Source organism: Bos javanicus, chromosome 9 (assembly GCF_032452875.1).
Source record: "Bos javanicus breed banteng chromosome 9, ARS-OSU_banteng_1.0, whole genome shotgun sequence".
Taxonomy (NCBI): domain Eukaryota; kingdom Metazoa; phylum Chordata; class Mammalia; order Artiodactyla; family Bovidae; genus Bos; species Bos javanicus.
Window position 1 is genome coordinate 67,510,029 of NC_083876.1, and position 20,860 is coordinate 67,530,888.

The following is a 20,860-nucleotide window of genomic DNA, read 5'->3' on the forward strand; positions in this document are numbered from 1 at the left end:
CACTTTTTCCCCCATCTATTTGCCATGACAGATGCCCCCATCCAGATGCCATGATCTTAGTTTTTTGAATGTTGAGTTTTAAGCCAGCTTTTTCATTCTCCTCTTTCACCTTCATCAAAAGACTCTAGTTCCTCTTCACTGGTTCCTCTGCCTCTTTTAAATCCAGCTTGTACATTTGGAAGTTCTTGGTTCATATACTGTTGTAGAAAGAGAAAATGTCAACCTAATGATGGCAAGGAATATCAGCTGCTGCAGATGGTTCATATATCATGAAGACAGATTATTGTCAGTAAATTTTGATTTAGCAAGAAAGATCATATTTATGAGCCTGGACGTATGTTCCAGTGGTGAAATCAGAAGCCTATTTGGGGTCAGAGGGGAAGTAAATTAGGAGTTTAGGGTTAATATATACATGCTACTATATATAAAATAAAATAAACAGCATGGACCTACTGTATAGCACAGGAAACTATACTCAATATCTTGTAATATCCTATAATGGAAAAGAATCTGAAAAAGAATATATGTATGTTTAAAGCCTTCGTTAAAAAATGAAGAGGTGAAAAAGAGGAAGTAGAGACTAGCAATGTGAATAGTGTTTTTAATAAACCTATCAAAGATAAGATGGAAGTTGTCCAGAAACATGAGATCCCAGAGATTTTTTTTTTTTTTTTTAACATGAAAGGCTTAACCAATCTCAACTGTCAGTGGAAGTAAGCCATCAAAGAAGGAGAAAATGCAGATGCTGGACGTAATAGGAGACAAAGAAGGCCTTTTTTCTAAATGAGAGTTTAGGAGGAGAGCAGCTTTAGACAAAGAACAATGCACTACTTCTTGTGGACAGAACTAAACATTGACAGGAAGGAAAGTGAGGCAGAAAAGATGGTCTGTTGTTTGGCAGGAAGATGAGGGAACACCAAATGAGGACTTCCTTTTCCCTGAAAATAAGAAGCTAACATCTGTTGAGAGAGAGTTGGAGAATTAGAAGATTTGATATTTGTATCCTGTTAGAAAAGTAGATCAATTTAACAGCGAATTATAAAATCTTATTTGTAACACAATGTATTTTCAACATAACACCAAAAAATGAAACAATAGACAGGGTTCCAAAATTCACTGTGATAATGCCATGGTTTCTCCCCAGAGAATAGCATAAACTCTCAAAAAGAGTCAGAGGAAGTGACTTAAGTTATTGTTTGTGGTGAAACAATATTCCAAAACTGTTCTCATTTTCTTTTGGAAATGTGTTAAAACGTGTTACCCAAATACCTCTTATTATGCAAACATTAAAAGAAAATACTGACTTGAGACCCCTGGTTTCAGATTGGGTCCTCTCTGTCTATAGAGAACAGTCAACACTTGGCAAGAATTAGATGAATAACATTCTTAATCTGGAAACAAGGCTGACTTTTTTTTTTTTTTTTAATAATTGTTTTCTCTTAAGATATTTATGCTTTCCACCTTGGTTTAGTTTCAAAAAGCCCACTGATGGTCAGGCACCAAGACCTTAGGATTTTTAGCACTTTTTTAACACCTTGTAGAGAAGAAACATAAATAGCCAGATGATACAATAAATTTTAGAAATTTGTGAAGTCTATTCCCCAGATTAGAATAAGAGGAAAATTAATTCAGAGAGACTGATGTAAGGAAAAGAGAACAGAAACTCTTGCCATTATCGCTACAACAGCCCAGTATTAACTTCTCAAATGAAAGAGCTTCTTTTAAAAATATGTACATATTAACAAAGGAATATTACTCAGCCATAAAAAGGAAGGCATTTGAGTCAGTCTAATGAGGTGGATGAACGTAGAGCCTATTATACAGAGTGAAGTAAGTCAGAGAGAGAAAAATAAATATCGTATACTAACACATATATGTGGAATCTAGAAAAATGGTTCTGATGAATTTGTTTGCAAGGCAGCAGTGGACAAACAAACATACAGAACAGACTTATGGACATAGGGAGAGGGGAAGGGAGGGTGAGATGTATAGAGAGAGTAACATGGAAACTTACATTACCATATGTAAAATAGATAGCCAATGGGAATTTGCTGTATGTCTCAGGGAATGCAAACAGGGGCTCTTTAACAATCTAGAGGGGAAGGAGATGGGAGGGAGGTTCAAGAGGAAGGGGACATATGTACACCTATGACTGACTCATGTTAAGGTTTGACGGAAAGCAACAGAATTCTGTAAAGCAATTATCCTTCAATTAAAAATAAATAAATTTTAAAATAGATGTAGGGTTAATAACTGAGTTCTGTCAATGGGGTGTGTGTATGTGTGTGTGTGTGTGTTCACAGGAGCACACAAACTCATAGGTGGGGAGCTCTATGATAAATTACATTCTGTCATTACTTTCAAAACAAACTCCTCTTCCTTTGCAGAATTGTCAACATCATACTGCTGGTGACTTCTGTGAACGATGTGCTCTTGGTTATTATGGCATTGTCAAGGGATTGCCAAATGACTGTCAGCAATGTGCTTGTCCTCTAATTTCTTCCAGCAACAAGTAAGACTGAGAAATATTACCATATTTCCCAATCAGTAACACCATCTGTGTAGCACATGGACTTTTCTGTGATTTAGCTATTTTTTTCATGTAGACAAAAATCTCAATTTAAGATAGATTTTTTAAACAATATAAAAACATGACAAAAGTGAGCACTTAATACTCTATGGTTCCTTTTTCCTTTAAAACTCTGTCCCAAGTAAATAATGCTTATTAATTAAAATGTAAATACCAATGTTAACATATATTTATGAAATAAATAATTTATGTACAAATGTGTATAATCTTATAAGTTTTTAGAAAGACCTAGTGTTTTCATATAATTATGCAATAACTTCAGCTATGAGGGATTGTTTGATGCATAGTATATAAATTTTATAGCTGTTTCCATTCATTTTCTGTGTTTAGTTCATGACTGATAAGAATTATCAGGCAGATAATTGAAAAATAATGTGGTTCCAGCAAGATGACTTATTGTTATGCTCCAAAAGAAGTCAGTATCTCCCAGAATCAAGGCCCTCTTTCTGTTAAGATAATCCAAGCTTGGTACCATGGAAACACAGCCATAAGGGGAAGCAAATGCAGGCATATTTTATTTCAGTGCTGTCAGAACATTCTGCATTGGTTTATGTATTGATGAAAACCCCTAGGTGTTTTCACTTACCTTTTTGCTAAGACAATCTGCACTTTCTTTTAAATGATTTATAGAATTCAATCTCTACACGGTAGGGTAATTTTTTTCTCTAAGAATTTGCTTTTGAAGGAATGTAGGGCACTTTGTTCAGAATTAGAATCCTAGACACCTTATCTTTAGTGTATAAGAACCATAAAGCAACTCAGATGAAGAGACAGTTCTACCTATTCCGTTTTTTTATTCCCCCCCACCCCATCTTTGGCTTTGTTTACATTTTGAAAACATTTTCATGTGATTATCTCCCTTTCCTCTACAAGCATCCATTTTTGGTTGAACAGAACATATGTCTTGCATAGGATATCAAATGTGAATTTTTAGATAAATGGGATATTGATGAGGATAAAATGCATGATCTTATAATTCATTGAGCAAAAGTGGTTGGTGTGTGAAATATATTATTTTCATCCTCCTTTCCCTAATCTACCTCTGATGAACTGAGCTGAACAAGAGAAAGGTATTTAATTTATGGTTTATTAAAATGGGAATTAATAATTAATTGATAATTTACTGTAGAGTGAACTATAACAAAAGCTACAGGATATATAAAAAAGAAGCAGAACATCTCTTGGAGAGGCTCACAGTTAAATGGGTGTCTTCAGAGAGGTCAACTTAGATTTAAAGGAAATTTGAAGGCACAAAGTACCACACTTGATTTTGGAAACTCAAAGAATATATTAAAAAATTAATAATATTAATAATAAAGTTTTGGCTTCCTAGGTGGCTCAGTGATAAAGAATCCACCTGCCAATGAAGGAGCCACAGGAGGTACTGGTTCAGGGAAGATTCCCTGGAGGAGGAAATGGCAACCCACTCCAGTATTCTTACCTGGAGAATCCCATGGACAGAGGAGCCTGGCAGGCTACAGTTCATGAGGTCACAAAAAGACACAACTGAACATGCATAATAAATTTTAAGTTTATTTAAATTATTAAATTTACAACGGATTGAAGAGTTTTTACTGGCAGAGATAGTAGAAAATTTATAGAGTAAAAGCTTAGAAGCAGGAAGCACAAATCACTTTTAAGAACCAGTAAGAGTTTGGAGCATGGGTTCAAATAGAATTTTATAATTACAGATGAATGAATAAGAGAATGGAGGCCATACTGTAGAAATCCTTGAATACCAGTCTAAGAAATTGCTATTTAATTTTCTATGTAATGAGGAAACACTACAAATTTTTATTTAAAAGATTAATGTGATCAGAGCCACAATTTAGGAAGACTATTATGATGGAATTGAGTATAATGAACTGAAACAGGAAAATAAGAAAAGCAAAGAGACTAATTAAAAAGCTATTGCACTAGTTTAGGCAAAAGATAATTAGAACCTGAAAAAAGGTAATAGCAACAAAAATAGAGACAAAAGGATGGATGTGAGGAAAATACAAGAAGATAGATTGTTGAATGTGACTCTGTAGAACTGATAACTAATTAGATATGACAGGTTTAGGCAAGGCAAGTGTTGAAGCCAGGGCTTTGTAGCCAAATTGAGCTCCAGTGGTAGTCATTAACAGAAATAGGGAAACCGGAAATTGTTAGAAATTGTTAGAACATCTTACTAATTTTCATACAGAAAGATTTCCTGTCTTATTTCCTTACACTAGATCACATTATTTTGTATTTAAAGTAAAACGTAGTTTGAAATCCATATGTAAATTACAAAAGACAGTCTTTATTTTAAGTGAAACATCTATTCACACTTAATGCATTGAAATGCCAATGGCAATTTGGGATAAGTAATAAAAAAATTAAATTGCTTTTGTGTCCCCATTTTTTTTAACCTGAAAGATATTCAATAATACTTATTCTACTGTCTGACAAATATGCAGGAATTCTCATCATGTTTTTATTTTAATTCATGAAAAATAGCACCCTTTTTCTGGATGTTTGATATTTTCATGACTGTCATATAATTATTAAAACTTCACAGTTTTAACATGGTCAGTGTCATGCATTGTTAATTCATCAAGAAACAACCTTCTTTATTTGTTAACTATTATTAGTAATATTTAGTTGTGATATCCTACCCTTGAATGTTGTTGTTCAATCATTAAGTCATATCTGACTCATTGCAACCCCATGGACTATAGCCTGCCAAGCCCCTCTGTTCAAGGGGTTTTTCCAGACAAAAATACTGGAGTGAGTTGCCATTTCCTTCTCTAGAGGATCTTCCTGACCCAAGGATCAAACTCACATCTTTTTGCAGGCAGAATCTTTACCACAGAGGCACCAGGGAAGCCCATTACCCTTGAATGCTGCTGCTGCTAAGTCGCTTCAGTCGTGTCCGACTCTGTGCGACCCCATAGACAGCAGCCCACCAGGCTCCCCCGTCCTTGTGATTCTCCAGGCAAGAATACTGGAGTGGGTTGCCATTTCCCTCTCCAATGCATGAAAGTGAAAAGTGAAAGTGAAGTCGCTCAGTCATGTCTGACTCTTAGCAACCCCATGGACTGCAGCCTACCAGGCTCCTCCGTCCATGGGATTTTCCAGGCAAGAGTACCAGAGTGGGGTGCCATTGCCTTCTCCATACCCTTGAATAGGAACTTATAATTACAAATATGACATTTGTAACCATCAAAAAACAGTTCCAATCATCTAGATATTAGATAGAATTGCTTAAATTTATAAAAATAAATAAGTCAAATGATTTTTTCAATCTTTATTTCTTTTCTGATTCAGTTTCAGCCCATCTTGTATCATGGAAGGCCTGGATGATTACCGCTGCACAGCTTGCCCACGGGGATATGAAGGGAAGTACTGTGAAAGGTACGAACAGTTATGAGACATAGAGAGCAATGATGCATAGAGATCGTATAACGAAGGATCATAGTAGAAAAGTATTCATTATTTTTACAATGTCATTTTCATGTTCTCTCATAGTTTATAAGCTTTCAAAAGTATTTTTCTATCTTTAGAGTTTACCCAAAGAAAGTTTATATTTTAGCACATATATATATACATACACACCCTAATATAGATTGGAAGGGAGAAAGAGAGCATTTTACAAGAACAAATAAATCAATTTCAAAATGTTATGTGTATTTAACAATAACAAAAGCCTGGTGATACATAATTCTAATTCTAGTTCATTGGGAAATATTGGTGGGCACTTACTACATGCATGTTACTATTCTGAGAACTCTGGCACTACATCACCAATTATATACAAAGTTCAGAATATAAATTGTATCAAGCATTCTTAATTAGCACAGTCCAAATATTAAAGTGTTAATTGGTTCTCCTTTTCAACATACATACAAAAAATATTATTTAAAGGCTTCCTCTCACCATATTTTTACAAATTCTAATAATGCGTGTATGTAGTTATCAGTTGAGCTATTTCAAATCCTAAAGATTGATGCTTTGAAAGTGCTGCACTCAATATGCCAGCAAATTTGGAAAACTCAGCAGTGGCAACAAGACTGGAAAAGGTCAGTTTTCATTCCAATCCCAAAGAAAGGCAATGCCAAAGAATGCTCAAACTATCACACTATTGCACTCATCTCACACACTAGTAAAGTAATGCTCAAAATTATCCAAGCTAGGCTTCAACAATACATGAACTGTGAACTTCCAGATGCCCAAGCTGATTTTAGAAAAGGCAGAGGAACAAGAGATCAAATTGCCAACATCCACTGAATCACTGAAAATACAAGAGAGTTCCTGAAAAACATCTATCTCTGCTTTATTGACTATGCCAAAGCCTTTGACTGTGGATAACAATAAACTGTGGAAAATTCTGAAAGAGATGGGAATACCAGACCACCTGACCTGCCTCTTGAGAAACCTGTATGCAGGTCAGAAAGCAACAGTTAGAACTGGACATGGAACAACAGACTGGTTCCAAATAGGAAAAGGAGTACATCAAGGCTGTATATTGTCACCCTACTTATTTAACTTCTATGCAGAGTACATCATGAGAAACGCTGGGCTGGAGGAAGCACAAGCTGGAATCAAGATTGCCAGGAGAAATATCAATAACCTCAGATATGCAGATGACACCACCCTTACGGCAGAAAGTGAAGAACTAAAGAGCCTCTTGATGAAAGTGAAAGAGGAGAGTGAAAAAGTTGGCTTAAAGCTCAATTCAGAAAACAAAGACCATGGCCTCTGATCCCATCACTTCATGTAAAATAGATGAGGAAACAGTGGAAACAGTGGTAGACTTTATATTTTTTGGCTCCAAATCACTCCAGATGATGATTGCAGCCATGAAATTAAAAGATGCTTACTCCTTGGAAGAAAAGTTATGATCAACCTAGACAGCATATTAAAAAGCAGAGACATTATTTTGCCAACAAAGGTCCATCTAGTCAAAACTGTGGTTTTTCCAGTAGTCATGAATGGATGTGAGAGTTGGACTATTAACAAAACTGAGCACTGAAGAATTGATTCTTTTGAACTGTGTTGTTGGAGTAGAACTTTGGGAGTCCCTTGGACTGCAAGGAGATCCAATCAGTCCATCCTAAAGGAGATCAGTCCTGGATGTTCATTGGAAGGACTGATGTTGAAGCTGAAACTCTAGTACTTTGGCCACCTGATGCAAAGAGCTGACTCATTGGAAAAGACCCCAGTGCTGGGAAAGATTGAAGGCAGGAGGAGAAGGGGATGACAGAGGATGAGATGGCTGGATGGCATCACCGATTCAATGGGCATGAGTTTGAGTAAATTCAGGGAGTTGATGATGGACAGGGAGGCCTGGCATGCTGCAATCCATGGGAAAGAGTTGGCCATGACTGAGTGACTGAACTGAACTGAACTGTAATTATTAAATGGAATGCTAACTGTAATACAAATAGCAAGTTAAGAAACACAGTTCTACATCAAAGAACTCCTGATTCCAGGGAAAATTAATAGAAAAGAGCTCACCCAAAAATCTCGATACCTACACTGAAACCAAGCTCCACCCAAGAGCCAACAAGTTCCAGTGCAAGACATAATGACAATAATTCTCCAGCAAAGCAGGAACACTAACGACAATAATTCTCCAGCAAAGCCCTGTGCATTAAAAGACAGGCTTTCAAAACCATGCCAAACCCATAGACACCCAACTCACTACTGGACACTTCATTGCACTCCAGAGAGAAGGGCTCCACCCATCAGAACAAAGACTTAAGATCCCCTGACCAGAAAACCTTGACAAGCCCCTAGTCCAACCCAACCCACAGGGATCAGGCTCCACAATAAAGAGAAACCACAAACTTCCAGGCTACAAAATGGCACCCCAAACACAGCAATCTAAACAAAATTAAAAGGCAGAGAAATATTTAGCAGGTAAAGGAATATGATAAATGCCCACCAAATCAAACTAAAGAAGAGGATATAGGGAGTCTTCCTGAAAAAGAATTCAGAATAACGATAGTACAGATGATCCAAAATCTTGAAAACAAAATGGAGTTACAGATAAATAGACTAGAGATAAGGATTGAGAAGATGCAGGAAATGTTTAGCAAGGACCTAGAAGAAATAAAGAAGAGTCAATCAATAATGAATAATGTAATAACTGATATCAAAAGCACTCTGGAGGGAACCAACAGTAGAATAAATGAGGCAGAAAAAAGGATAAGTGAGGTGAAAGATAGAATGGTGGAAATAAATGAAGCAGAGACAAAAAAAGAAAAAAACATTAAAAGAAATGAAAACAACCTCAGAGACCTCTGGGACAATGTTAAACACCCTAACAAATGAATCATAGGTGTTCCAGAAGAAGACAAAAAGAAAGAGCTTGAGAAAATGGTTGAGGAGATAAGAGTTGAAACCTTCCCTAAAATGGGGTAGGAAATAGCCACCCAAGTCCAAGAAACCACAGAGTCCCAAACAGGATAAACCCAAGGCAAAACACCCCAAGACACATCTTAATCAAAATAACATATATCAAACACAAAGAGCAAATATTAAAAGCAGCATGGGAAAGGCAACAAATTATACACAAGGGGATCCCCATTAGGATAACAGCTGATCTTTCAATAGAAACTCTTCAGGCCATAAGGGAATGGCAGGACATACTTAAAGCAATGAAAGAAAATAGCCTATAGCCCAGATTACTGTACTTAGTAAGGATCTCATTCAGATATGAAGGAGAAATCAAAAGCTTTATAGACAAGCAGAAGCTGAGAGAATTCAGCACCACCAAACCAGCTCTTCAACACATGCTAAAGGATCTTCTCTAGACAGGAAGCACAGAAAAGATTTATAAACTCGAACCCAAAACAACAAAGCACATGGCAATGTGATCATACTTACCAATAATTACCTTAAATGTAAATGGGTTGAATGCCCCAACCAAAAGACAAAGACTGGCTGAATGGATACAAAAATAAGACCCCTATACAATAGACCACCTCAAACCATGGGACACATACAGACTGAAAGTGAAGGACTGGAAATTGATATTTCATGCAAATAGAGACCAAAAGGAAACAAGAGTAGAAATACTCATCTCAGATAAAATTAACTTTGAAATAAAGGCCGTGAAAAGAGACAAAGAAGGACACTACATAATGATCAAAGGATCAATCCAAGAAGAAGATATAACAATTATAAATATATATGCACCCAACATAGGAGTACCTTGATACGTAAGGCAAATGTTAACAAATGTGAAAGGGGAAATTAACAGTAACAAATTATAGTGGCAAACTTTAATACCCTACTCACACCTATGGATAGGTCAACCAAACAGAAAATTAGCAAGGAAACACAAGCTTTAAATGATACCAGTTAGACCTAGTTGATATCTATAGGACATTTCACCCAAAAACAAAGAATTTCACCTTTTTCTCAAGTGCACATAGAACACTCTCCAGGATAAATCACATCCTGATGCATAAATCTAGCCTTGGTAAATTCAAAAAAATTGAAATCATTTCAGGTATCATTTCTCATCACAATGCAGTAAGATTAGATGTCAACTACAGGAAAAAATACTATTAAAAATACAAACAGATGGAGGCTAAACAACACACTTCTGAATAACTCACAAATCACAAAAAGAAATCAAAATATGCATAGAAACAAATGAAAATGAAAACATGACAACCCAAAACCTATGGGATTCAGTAAAAGCAGTGCTAAGAGAAAGGTTCATAGCAATACAAGCTTACCTCAATAAGCAAGGGAAAAATCAAATAAATAACCTAACTTTACACCTAAAGCAACCAGAAAAAGGAGAAATGAAGAAACCCAGGGTTAGTAGAAGGAAAGAAATCATAAAAATCACAGCAGAAATACATGAAAAAGAAACAAAGGAGACTAGAGCAAGAATCAAGAAAACTAAAAACTGGTTCTTTGAGAAGATATATAAAATAGAAAAACCATTAGCCAGATTCATCAAGAGAAAAAGGGAGAAGAATCAAATCAACAAAATTAGAAATGAAAATGGAGAAATCACAGAAGACAACACAGAAATACAAAGGATCTTGAGACTACTATCAGCAACGATGTGCCAATAAAATGGACAACTTGGAAGAAATGGAAGAATTCTTAGAAAAGTATAACCTTCTAAAACTAAACCAGGAAGAAACAGAAAATCTTAACAGATTCATCATAAGCATGGAAATTGAAACTGTAATCAAAAAACTTCCAACAAACAAAAGCCCAGGACCAGATGACGTCACAGGTGAATTCTACCAAAAATTCAGAGAAGAGCTAACACCAATCCTACTCAAACTCTTCCAGAAAATTGCAGAGGAGGGTAAACTCCCAAACTCATTTTATGAGGCCATCATCACCCTAATACCAAAACCAGACAAAGGTGCCACAGAAAAAGAAAACTACAGGCCAATATCACTGATGAACATAGATGCAAAAATCCTCAACAAAATTCTAGCAAACAGAATCCAACAACATATTAAAAAGATCATACATCATGACCAAGTGGGCTTAATCCCAGAGATGCAAGGATTCTTCTTTACAAATCAATGTATACACCACACTGACAAATTGAAAGATAAAAACTATATGATTATCTCAATAGATGCAGAGAAAGCCTTTGACAAAATTCAACACCCATTTATGATAAAAACTCTCCAGAAAGCAAGCATAGAAGCAACATACCTCAGCATAATAAAAGCTATACATGATAAATGCACAGCAAACATTATCCTTAATGGCAAAAAATTGAAAACATTTCCCCTAAAGTCAGGAACAAGATAAGGATGCCCACTTTCACCACTACTATTCAACATAGCTTTGGAAGTTTTAGCCACAGCAATCAGAGCAGAAAAAGAAATAAAAGGAATCCAGATTGGAAAAGAAGTAAAACTCTCACTGTTTGTAGATGACGTGATCCTGTACATAGAAAACCCTAAATACACCACCAGAAAATTACTAGAGCTAATCAATGAATATAGTAAATTTGCAGGATATAAAATGAATACACAGAAGTCCCATACATTCCTATACACTAACAATGAGAAAGCAGAAAGAGAATTTAAGGAAACAATCTCATTCACCATTGCAATGAAAAGAATAAAATACTTAGGAATAAATTTACCTAAAGAAACAAAAGACCTATATATAGAAAGCTATAAAACACTGATGAAAGAAATCAAAGATGACACAAATAGATGGAGAAATATACCATGTTCATGGATCAGAAGAATTGATATAGTGAAAATGAGCATACTACTCAAAGCAATCTGTAGATTCAGTGGAATCCCCATCAAGCTACCAATGGTATTTTTCATAGAAGTAGAACAAATAATTTCACAATTCGTATGGAAATACAAAAAAACCTCGAATCACCAAAGCAATCTTGAGAAAGAAGAATGGAACTAGAGGAATCAACCTGCCTGATTCAGACTATACTACAAAGCTGCAGTCTTCCAAACAGTATGGTACTGGCACAAAGACAGAAATATAGGCCAATGGAACAAACTAGAAAGCCCAGAGATAAATTCACACACCTAGGTGTCAAGGACACCTTGTCTTTGATAAAGGAGGCAAAAATATACAATGGAGAAAAGACAATCCGTTTAACAAGCAGTGCTGGAAAAACTGGTCAACCACCTGTAAACAAATGAATCTAGAATATTTTCTGACACTGCACACAAAAATAAACTCAAAATGGATTAAAAATCTAAATGTAAGACTAGAAACTATAAAATTCCTAGGGGAAAACATAGGCAGAACATAAATTACATCTGACATAAATTACAGCAAGGTCCTCTATGACCCACCTTCCAGAGTAATGGAAATAAAAGCAAAAATAAACAGATGGAACCTTATTAGACTTAAAAACTTGTGCACAGTGAAGGAAACTATAAGCAAGGTGAAAAGACAGCTTCCATAATGGGAGAAAATAATAGCAAATGAAGCAACTGATAAAGAATTAATCTCAAAAATATACAAGCAGCTCATGCAGCTCAATACCAGAAAAATAAATAACCCAATCAAAAACTGGGCCAAAGGACTAAAGAGACATTTCTCCAAAGAAGACATACAGTTGGCTAACAAACACATGACAAGATGCTCAACATCACTCATTATCAGAGAAATGCAAATCAAAACCACAGTAAGGTACCATCCCACACCAGTCAGACTGGCTGCTACCTAGAAGTCTACAAACAATAAATGCTGGAGTGGATGTGGAGAAAAGGGAACCTTCTTACACTGTTGTTGGGAATGTAAACTAAGACAGCCAGTGTGGAGAACAGTGTGGAGATTCCTTAAAAAACTGGAAATAGAACTGCCATACGACCCAGCAGTCCCACTGCTGGGCATATACACTGAGGAAACCAGAATTGAAAGAGATGCATGTACCCCAATGTTCATCACAGCACTGTTTACAACAGCTAGGACATGGAAGCAACCTAGATGTCCATCTGCAGATGAACTGATAAGAAAGTTGTGGTACATATACACAATGTAATATTACTCAGCTATTAAGAAGAACTCATTTGAGTCAGTTCTAATGAGATGGATGAAACTGGAGCCTATTATACACAGTGAAGTAAATCGTAAAAACATCAATACAGGATATTAACACATCTATATGGAATTTAGAGAGACGGTAACGACGACCCTATATACGAGACAGCAGAAAAGACACATATAAAGAACAGACTTTTGGACTCTGGGAGAAGGCGAGGGTGGGATGATTTGAGAGAATAGCATTGAAACATGTATATTACCATATGTGAAATAGATCGCCAGTCCAAGTTTGATGCATGAAACAGGGCACTCGAAACCAGTGCACTGGGACAACCCAGAGGGATGGGATGGGGAGGGAGGTGGGAGGGAGGTTCAGGATGGGGTGATACATGTATACCTGTGGCTGATTCATGTCAATGTATGATAAAAACCACCACAATATTATAAAGTAATTAGCCTCCATTTAAAACAAATTTATTTTTAAAAAAGAAAAGAAATAAAGGTTAAGTGGGGGAGAAAAAAGAAAGTTCTAGACTGACTGTCTAGGAAGAGTGTAATTTACATTTTCTGGATTCATTATTTTCTATAAGGTCAGTACTATCTTGGATACTCAAATTTATCACCACCATTTTAGTAGGCTTTATTATTCATAAAGTAACAAAGAGCAACTAATATTAGCTATTAACTTTAAACACATGACAGTTGTAGCATAATTGATAGCAATATAAAGTTTTATAAAGAATCGTGGACATAACTGAGCTCCACAGGCTTTTCTGGGCCCCACTTTTGTTGTGTATAATATCAGAATAGTTCTTTTTTTTTTTTTTTTCATGTTGTACCTACTTTACAATGACATTGTGAAGATCAGGTATGTAGAGGATACCCTGTCTGAGAACCTACATAGTCTCCTCTCCCATAGGAGAGGCAAAAAGGCCCGAGATTTACCCCAACCCCTTTGTCTAGTGGTCCAGTAACTCATCAGTGTATGAGTACAAAAGTCCAGCTCCTTTCCCCCAAAGTTAAACAAATCTTGAGATGTTATTTATGCTCCAGACCTTTCCCTGGATTGGGCTAAGACTTACCTGGAATCACACCATTGCTTGAATCCTTTCTTCTCCATCTCTTGCTTTATCCACTCCTTGGCTGAATTCTTCTATGAGCTTTCTTAAATTATGAATCTCTTTGCAAATATAAACCAATATTAATTTTATCATCAACCATTTAAGAATCTTCTTTTACTATAACCAGCAATGATATGTTAATAATGGAAATAAATGTGCTTAGCAGCTCAGTTGTGTCTGACTCTTTACCACCCCATGAACCGTATAGCCTGCCAGCCTCCTCTGTCCATGGGAATTCTCCAGGCAAGAACACTGGAGAGGGTTGCTGCGCCCTCCTTCAGGAGGTCTTCCCAACCCCCGGATCAAATCCAGGTCTCCCACATTGCAGGTGGTTTCTTTACCATCTGAGCCACCGGAGAAGCCCAAGAATACTGGAGTGTGTAGCCTATCCCTTCTCTAGGGGAACTTCCCAACCCAGGAATCGAAGCGGGGTCTCCTGCATTGCAGGAGAATTCTTTACCAGCTGAGCTACCTGGGAAGCCCATGGAAGTAAATAGATAACTAAATAGTTAAACATATGTTTATAAAGTCCAGTGCAGTTTCTATAAGTTTGCAAAATATATTTCTCAATAATTATGTAACTCTAAACACAAAAAATATTCACTACTTGCATATATATATATATATATAGTATATATATAAAACATTCACAATTTTCATGCCAACAGAAATTAGTAGCAATGAAATAACTAAAAGCAGGCAAAATCCAAAATATTGCTATTTTTTGTGGAGATATATACATAATTTGAATATATATATATTTTTTTCATGTCCACCAATGTGCTGTAGTATTCATGCTTAGCCTAATATCCATTTCATGCCCCAGTAAACACCAGTAGGAGGACAACTAAAAGCATCCCTGGACACCAAGAGGATTATCTGGCATAACTTATGAAAAAAGTTTGATACTATAGCTACATTTATAAATTGGAGTTTCCACTATCTATAAAAGCATGTATATAGAAGAGATTGGAAGGGTATGCTGAAGTGACAATTATTGTCCTTAGCTAGAGTGATTATAGAAAATTTATATGTTTATTATCCATAAATGTTTAATCAATAAGAGTTAACAGTTTGTATAGCATAGAGATGAGCAGGGTTATATGCTATCAAATGGGAATGGCTTGAATAGTTTTTGCAGTTCTCAAATGTTGTTATCACTCCACATTCATCATTTCTAACATATAAATGATCAGGCTATATTTCCCTGAAAAATTACTTTTATTCAGCTAAATTAAACTAAAGGTCTTGCTTAAATTTTTATTGTAACCTTCCAAATAAATTTGTTTCACTTCTGAGAGCATCTTAAATGATTTAAATCACCTTATGACCTGCCCAAACTCATCAGGTCTAAAGCTGCTTAAATGTCTTGAGTGTCCCTATATCATAGAAACCACTACCCATGCTTTATCTCTGTTACTCTTATAATAAACTCTTCGAACATTTAATCAATCTGAACCTGTTTGGAATGGAATTCTTTCACCAGCAAATGTTAAGAAGCAATTTAAGTGGACTTATTTAATGATACTTTATTGAGCATTTGTAATAGTACATTGGAAATAAAATATTAAAATGATAAATGCATAAAAACCTAATGTTACAGATAATTTTCTTCTCACTTTGCTTTTTCTAACCAGCACAGGAAGAATTAACATTCACAGTCAGCTGTGCAAATTTCTACAGTCCTAGGCCACTAAAGATGGTCCAGGATTATTTGGCTAGTGTTTACAACTTTTGGATTAAATCTCCTACTGTCTCTTGTCTTCCTTCTCTGTTTGCCTCTTGAACAAACATCCTTCAGTTCAGTTCAGTCGCTCAGTTGTGTCCAACTCTTTGTAACCCTGCAGACTGCAGCAAGCCAGGCCTCCCTGTCCAACACCAACTCCCGGAGTTTACACAAACTCATACCCATTTAGTCGGTGATGCCATCCAGCCATCTCATCCTCTGTTGTCCCTTTCTCCTCCTGCCTTCAATCTTTCCCAGCATCAGGGTCTTTTCCAATGAGTCTTTGCATCAGGTGGCCAAAGTATTGGAGTTTCAGCTGCAGCATCAGTCCTTCCAGTGAATATTCAGGACCGATTTCCTTTAGGATGAACTAGTTGGATCTCCTTGCAGTCCAAGGGACTCTCAAGAGTCTTCTCCAACACCACAGTTTAAAAGCATCAATTCTTCAGCACTCAGCTTTCTTTATAGGCCAACTCTCACATCCATACATGACCACTGGCAAAACCATAGCTTTGACTAGAAAGACCTTTGTTGGTAATGTCTCTGCTTTTCAATATGCTGTCTAGGTTGGTCATAACTTTTCTTCCAAGGAGCAAGCATCTTTTAATTTCATGGCTGCAGTCACCATCTGCAGTGATTTTGGAGCCAAAAAATTAAAGTCTGTCACTGTTTCTACTATTTCCTCATCTATTTTCCACGAAGTGATGGGACCAGATGCCATGATCTAAACTTTCTGAATGTTCAGTTTTCAGCCAACTGTTTCATTCTCCTCTTTCACTTTCATCAAGAAGCTCTTTAGTTCTTCTTTACTTTCTGCCATAAGGGAGGTGTCATCTTCATATCTGAGGTTATTGACATTTCTCCCAGCAATCCTGATTCCAGCTTGTGATTCATCCAGTCCAGCATTTCCCATGATTTACTCTTCATATAAGTTAAATAAGCAGGGTAACAATATACAGCCTTGACATACTCCCTTCCCAATTTGGAACCAGTCTGTTGTTCCATGTCCAGTTCTAACTGTTGCTTCTTGACCTGCATACAGATTTCTCAGGAGGCAGGTCAGGTGGTCTGGTATTCCCATCTCTTGAAGAATTTTTCACAGTTTGTTGTGATCCACACAGACAAAGGCCGTGGCATAGTCAATAAAACAGAAGTAGATGCTTTTCTGGAACTCTCTTGCTTTTTCGATGATCCAACAGATGACAATTTGATCTCTGGTTCCTCTGCCTTTTCTAAATCCAGCTTGAACATCTGGAAGTTCACAGTTCATGTACTGTTGATTGGAGTATTGTTTCCTGGAGTACAAGCCAGGCAACATGTACTGTTGCCTGGCTTAGAGAATTTTGAGCATTACTTTGCTAGCTGTTGATTATATTTAGGCTGAACTACATATATATATAATTTATTGTGTTATCCAGGAAACTGAGAGACTCTGTTTTTAACACTTACGCCAGGACAATAGGCAATCTGGGACCATCGCTGGTAAATCAGAGCATATAGTCTTGTCAGCATCTCTTAAAAGTTATCCAACTTACTTGGGCTTCCCAGGTGGTGCTGGTGGTAAAGACCCCGCCTGCCAGTGCAGGAGCCTTAAGAGATGTGGGTTTGATCGCTGGGTCAGGAAGATCCCCTGGAGAAGGGCATGGCAACCCACTCCAGTATTCTTGCCTGGAGAATCCCATGCACAGAGGAATCTGGTGGGCTACAGTCCATGGGGTCTCAAATAGTCGGACACAACTGAAGCAACTTAGCACACAAACTTACAGTAACATAACCAACATATACTTAAGTGAATTGTTTCACTGAAGGGTAGAAGATTGACAAACAGTTGGCATTTGGGGTTCATTCAGTTGGATTTCCAGTAGAATTTCTGAAGTTGGTGTTACATATTTTATTTATATCAAATAATCCACTTCCAGAGAGACACAATAAAAAATCTATCTTGAGAAAGATGTGATCAAAAGGAAAGAATTAAATAGAAAATGAAGCCATTTATTGCCACTTGCTTCCTTTTTCTCATTAGTAAAGTTAATAATTTTAATTATTTGGTCATTTTGACCCCTAAAATGAATGCATCTAGGTAAGCCCAGAAATCAATGTAAATTTTTATTCATTTCTAATTTAAAAATGAAGACCTCAAAAAATTTTTTTGTAATTTAGAGTAGTAGTGGGCCCATTGCCTGTTTCTGTATGGCACCCAAGCTGCGAATGCTTGTTACAGGCAGACTTAGCTAATAGAGAATACTAAACATTTAGCCCCAGTTATGTAAATTTGTGGAGAAGGAAACAACAACCCACTCCAGTATTCTTGCCTGAAGAATTCCATGGACAGAGGAGCCTGGTGGTCTACAGTCCATGGGGTCACACAGAGTTGGACATGACTGAAGTGACTTTGTACCCATGCATGTAAATTTGATATCTTGACAAGAATCCCATTCTTCTCATTATTATATCAGTTTTCCATTAGTAGATTATTATAAAACCATTTATACTTGATTAATATTCTGATTTGAATTCCTTCAGCCAAAAATGTTTGAAAATTTCTTTCTCTTTCACTGCATGAGTTTGATTTTGCCTCTTGACCTACAAAGCCTGCAATGTTTACTATCTAGCTCTTTGCAGGAAAGTTTTTTAACCCCTGATCTATTGACTTTTGCTATCAATTTTGTTTCCTTCACAACAACACACACACAACAACAACAATTTCGAGACATGACTTACTACTAATCTCCTTTGCATTGTCATTGTTTAAATTCAGGTGTGCCCCTGGCTATGCCGGCAGCCCAAGCAGCCCTGGAGGCTCCTGCCAAGAATGTGAGTGTGACCCCCATGGCTCACTGCCTGTCCCCTGTGACCCTGTCACGGGGATCTGCACGTGCCGACCCGGAGCCACGGGGCCGAAGTGTGACGGCTGTGAACAGGGGCATGCGCGCGAGGGCATGGAGTGTGTTTGTACGTATACTAACTTGATTATTGGTTCTGGGGGCTTGGTTCCATTTCTATCTCATTTCCAGTGAGAAAGACTGATTTTTTTTTCCTTATTTTTCAATAGCTAGTGTTTCCCTTGTTTTTCAATAGCTACTGCTACTCTTCATTCTCCCTGACACTTTCTGTCCACCTTCTGCTGTTTGCCTGCTGTTTTGTCTCCATCCTACTGAGCCAAGAACAGCTGAGAAAATCCTCAGCATGCTTAGTCAGTTCATTGAAGACCTACAGCAAAGTTTCCGGAGGCAGATTCTATTTTATTTTGCCCATCTAAGAGTTTGCAGTTTGACCTAAAGCTGACATTGCCTTTGTGACGGATTAAAGGTCTGGGTTTGTTAAATTTCTTTTAGAATCCTCTTGAATTTGTAATCAAATGGACAGGCACTATAACCCTTGAAGTACAACTGGCTTTTCTGAGTTTACAGAAATCCATGGGCATCCTTCTTCTTAACTTTCCCTTGCAGTACAGAACCTGGAAGCAGTGACAATGAACTCAAGGGTTTCTACTCGCATGTTTCCCTTTGTTTTAGTAACTGCTTCTGGATTCAATAATGCCATCCTGAGTGTACATTGACTATCAGTATTAAATATAATTCTTAGATCTTATATAATCTAAAAAGGTTATTCATAAATATAGGGAGGACCATTATACTGTGATATATTCTTTTCCTTGAGGAAATTTACAATATTGGTCTTAATTCTTTCTAACAAATATAAGTAGAAATTATTTAAGTGCTTTTTATTTCAATATTTACATATTTTAGTGTATTTACATATGCTTGTATTTCTGGTTTTAACATCTTGTGTGTATCTGAAGCTTAGTAACATTTTCACTAGAATTTTTGTTTGTGCTCTAATTTTATAAGTTACCTCAAAACTAAGCCTGGCTTTTTAGATCTGCCAAAAGGTAAAGACTGGGTATATTTGGGAATATAATTTTTAAACTTCTTTTCTGTGTATTTCATATTGCATTTAAAATAAAAATAAATGTCAAGTTTGATGGGAGGAGATGAAGTGTAATATGTAATATACATTTACATTATCATATTCAGTTATTGGTATATACATATTCACTTTTCTTAAGTAAAATGGCATATTTTAATGATAATTGCATGGACTTCCAGTATAATACAACTGGTTTTAATATTGTTATTAAAGTTAACTATTAACATGGAGATATTCAACTAAATAATATATATTCATAACCTAAATGTTAATCTAACAGACCTTGAATTTTAAATTAATTAATTTTCTAGGGGTGAGATCAGAAAAATCTGATCTCTTTTTCTATGAGTTAATGGTTTGTTTGCTTTCTATCTTGTTGTATTGATTTCTATGTATGTTTTTGTACCAGTACCATATTCTTTTGATAAATGTAGCTCTGTAGTATAGTCTAAAGTCAGGGAGCATGATCCCTCCAGCTCTGGTCTTTCACAAAATTGTATTGACTCTTTGGAGTCTTTTGTTTTTCCATACAAATTTTATAATTATTTGTTCTAATTCTGTGGAAAATGTCATTTATTTTGATAGGGATTGCACTGAATCTGTAGATTGCCTTGCCTAGTATTGTCATTTAAGCAATATTTATCCTTCCAATCCATAAGCACAGTACATCTTTCCATTTTTTGTGCCGTCTTCAATTTTTTTTAATCAATATCATATATTTTTACAAGTAGAAGCCTTTTATCTCTTTAGATTTATTCTTTTTGATGCATTTGTAAATGGGATTGTTTTCTTAATTTCTCTTCTCATAGTTTGTCTTTAGGGTACAGAAACACAACAGATTTCTGGATATTAATTTTGTATCCTGCCACTTTACTGAATTCATTAATGAGTTCAAATAGTTTTTTGCCAGTGTCTTTAGGATTTTCTATATAAAGCATCATGTCATCTGCGAATAGTGATAGTTTTACTTCTTCCTTTCCTTCTTTCTAAATCCTTAAGCTAACT

At 36.2% G+C, this 20,860-nt stretch overlaps 1 protein-coding gene across 1 annotated transcript in view; it reads left to right on the plus strand.

Moving 5' to 3' along the window:
* Positions 1–20,860, plus strand: part of LAMA2 (laminin subunit alpha 2) — a 706,382-nt gene that overhangs the window by 498,066 nt on the left and 187,456 nt on the right. Inside the window, exons 30-32 of the mRNA XM_061427935.1 lie at positions 2,388–2,512; positions 5,885–5,971; positions 18,684–18,877. Of these exons, the coding sequence (XP_061283919.1) occupies positions 2,388–2,512; positions 5,885–5,971; positions 18,684–18,877 (406 nt within the window). The remainder of the gene's footprint in view (positions 1–2,387; positions 2,513–5,884; positions 5,972–18,683; positions 18,878–20,860) is intronic.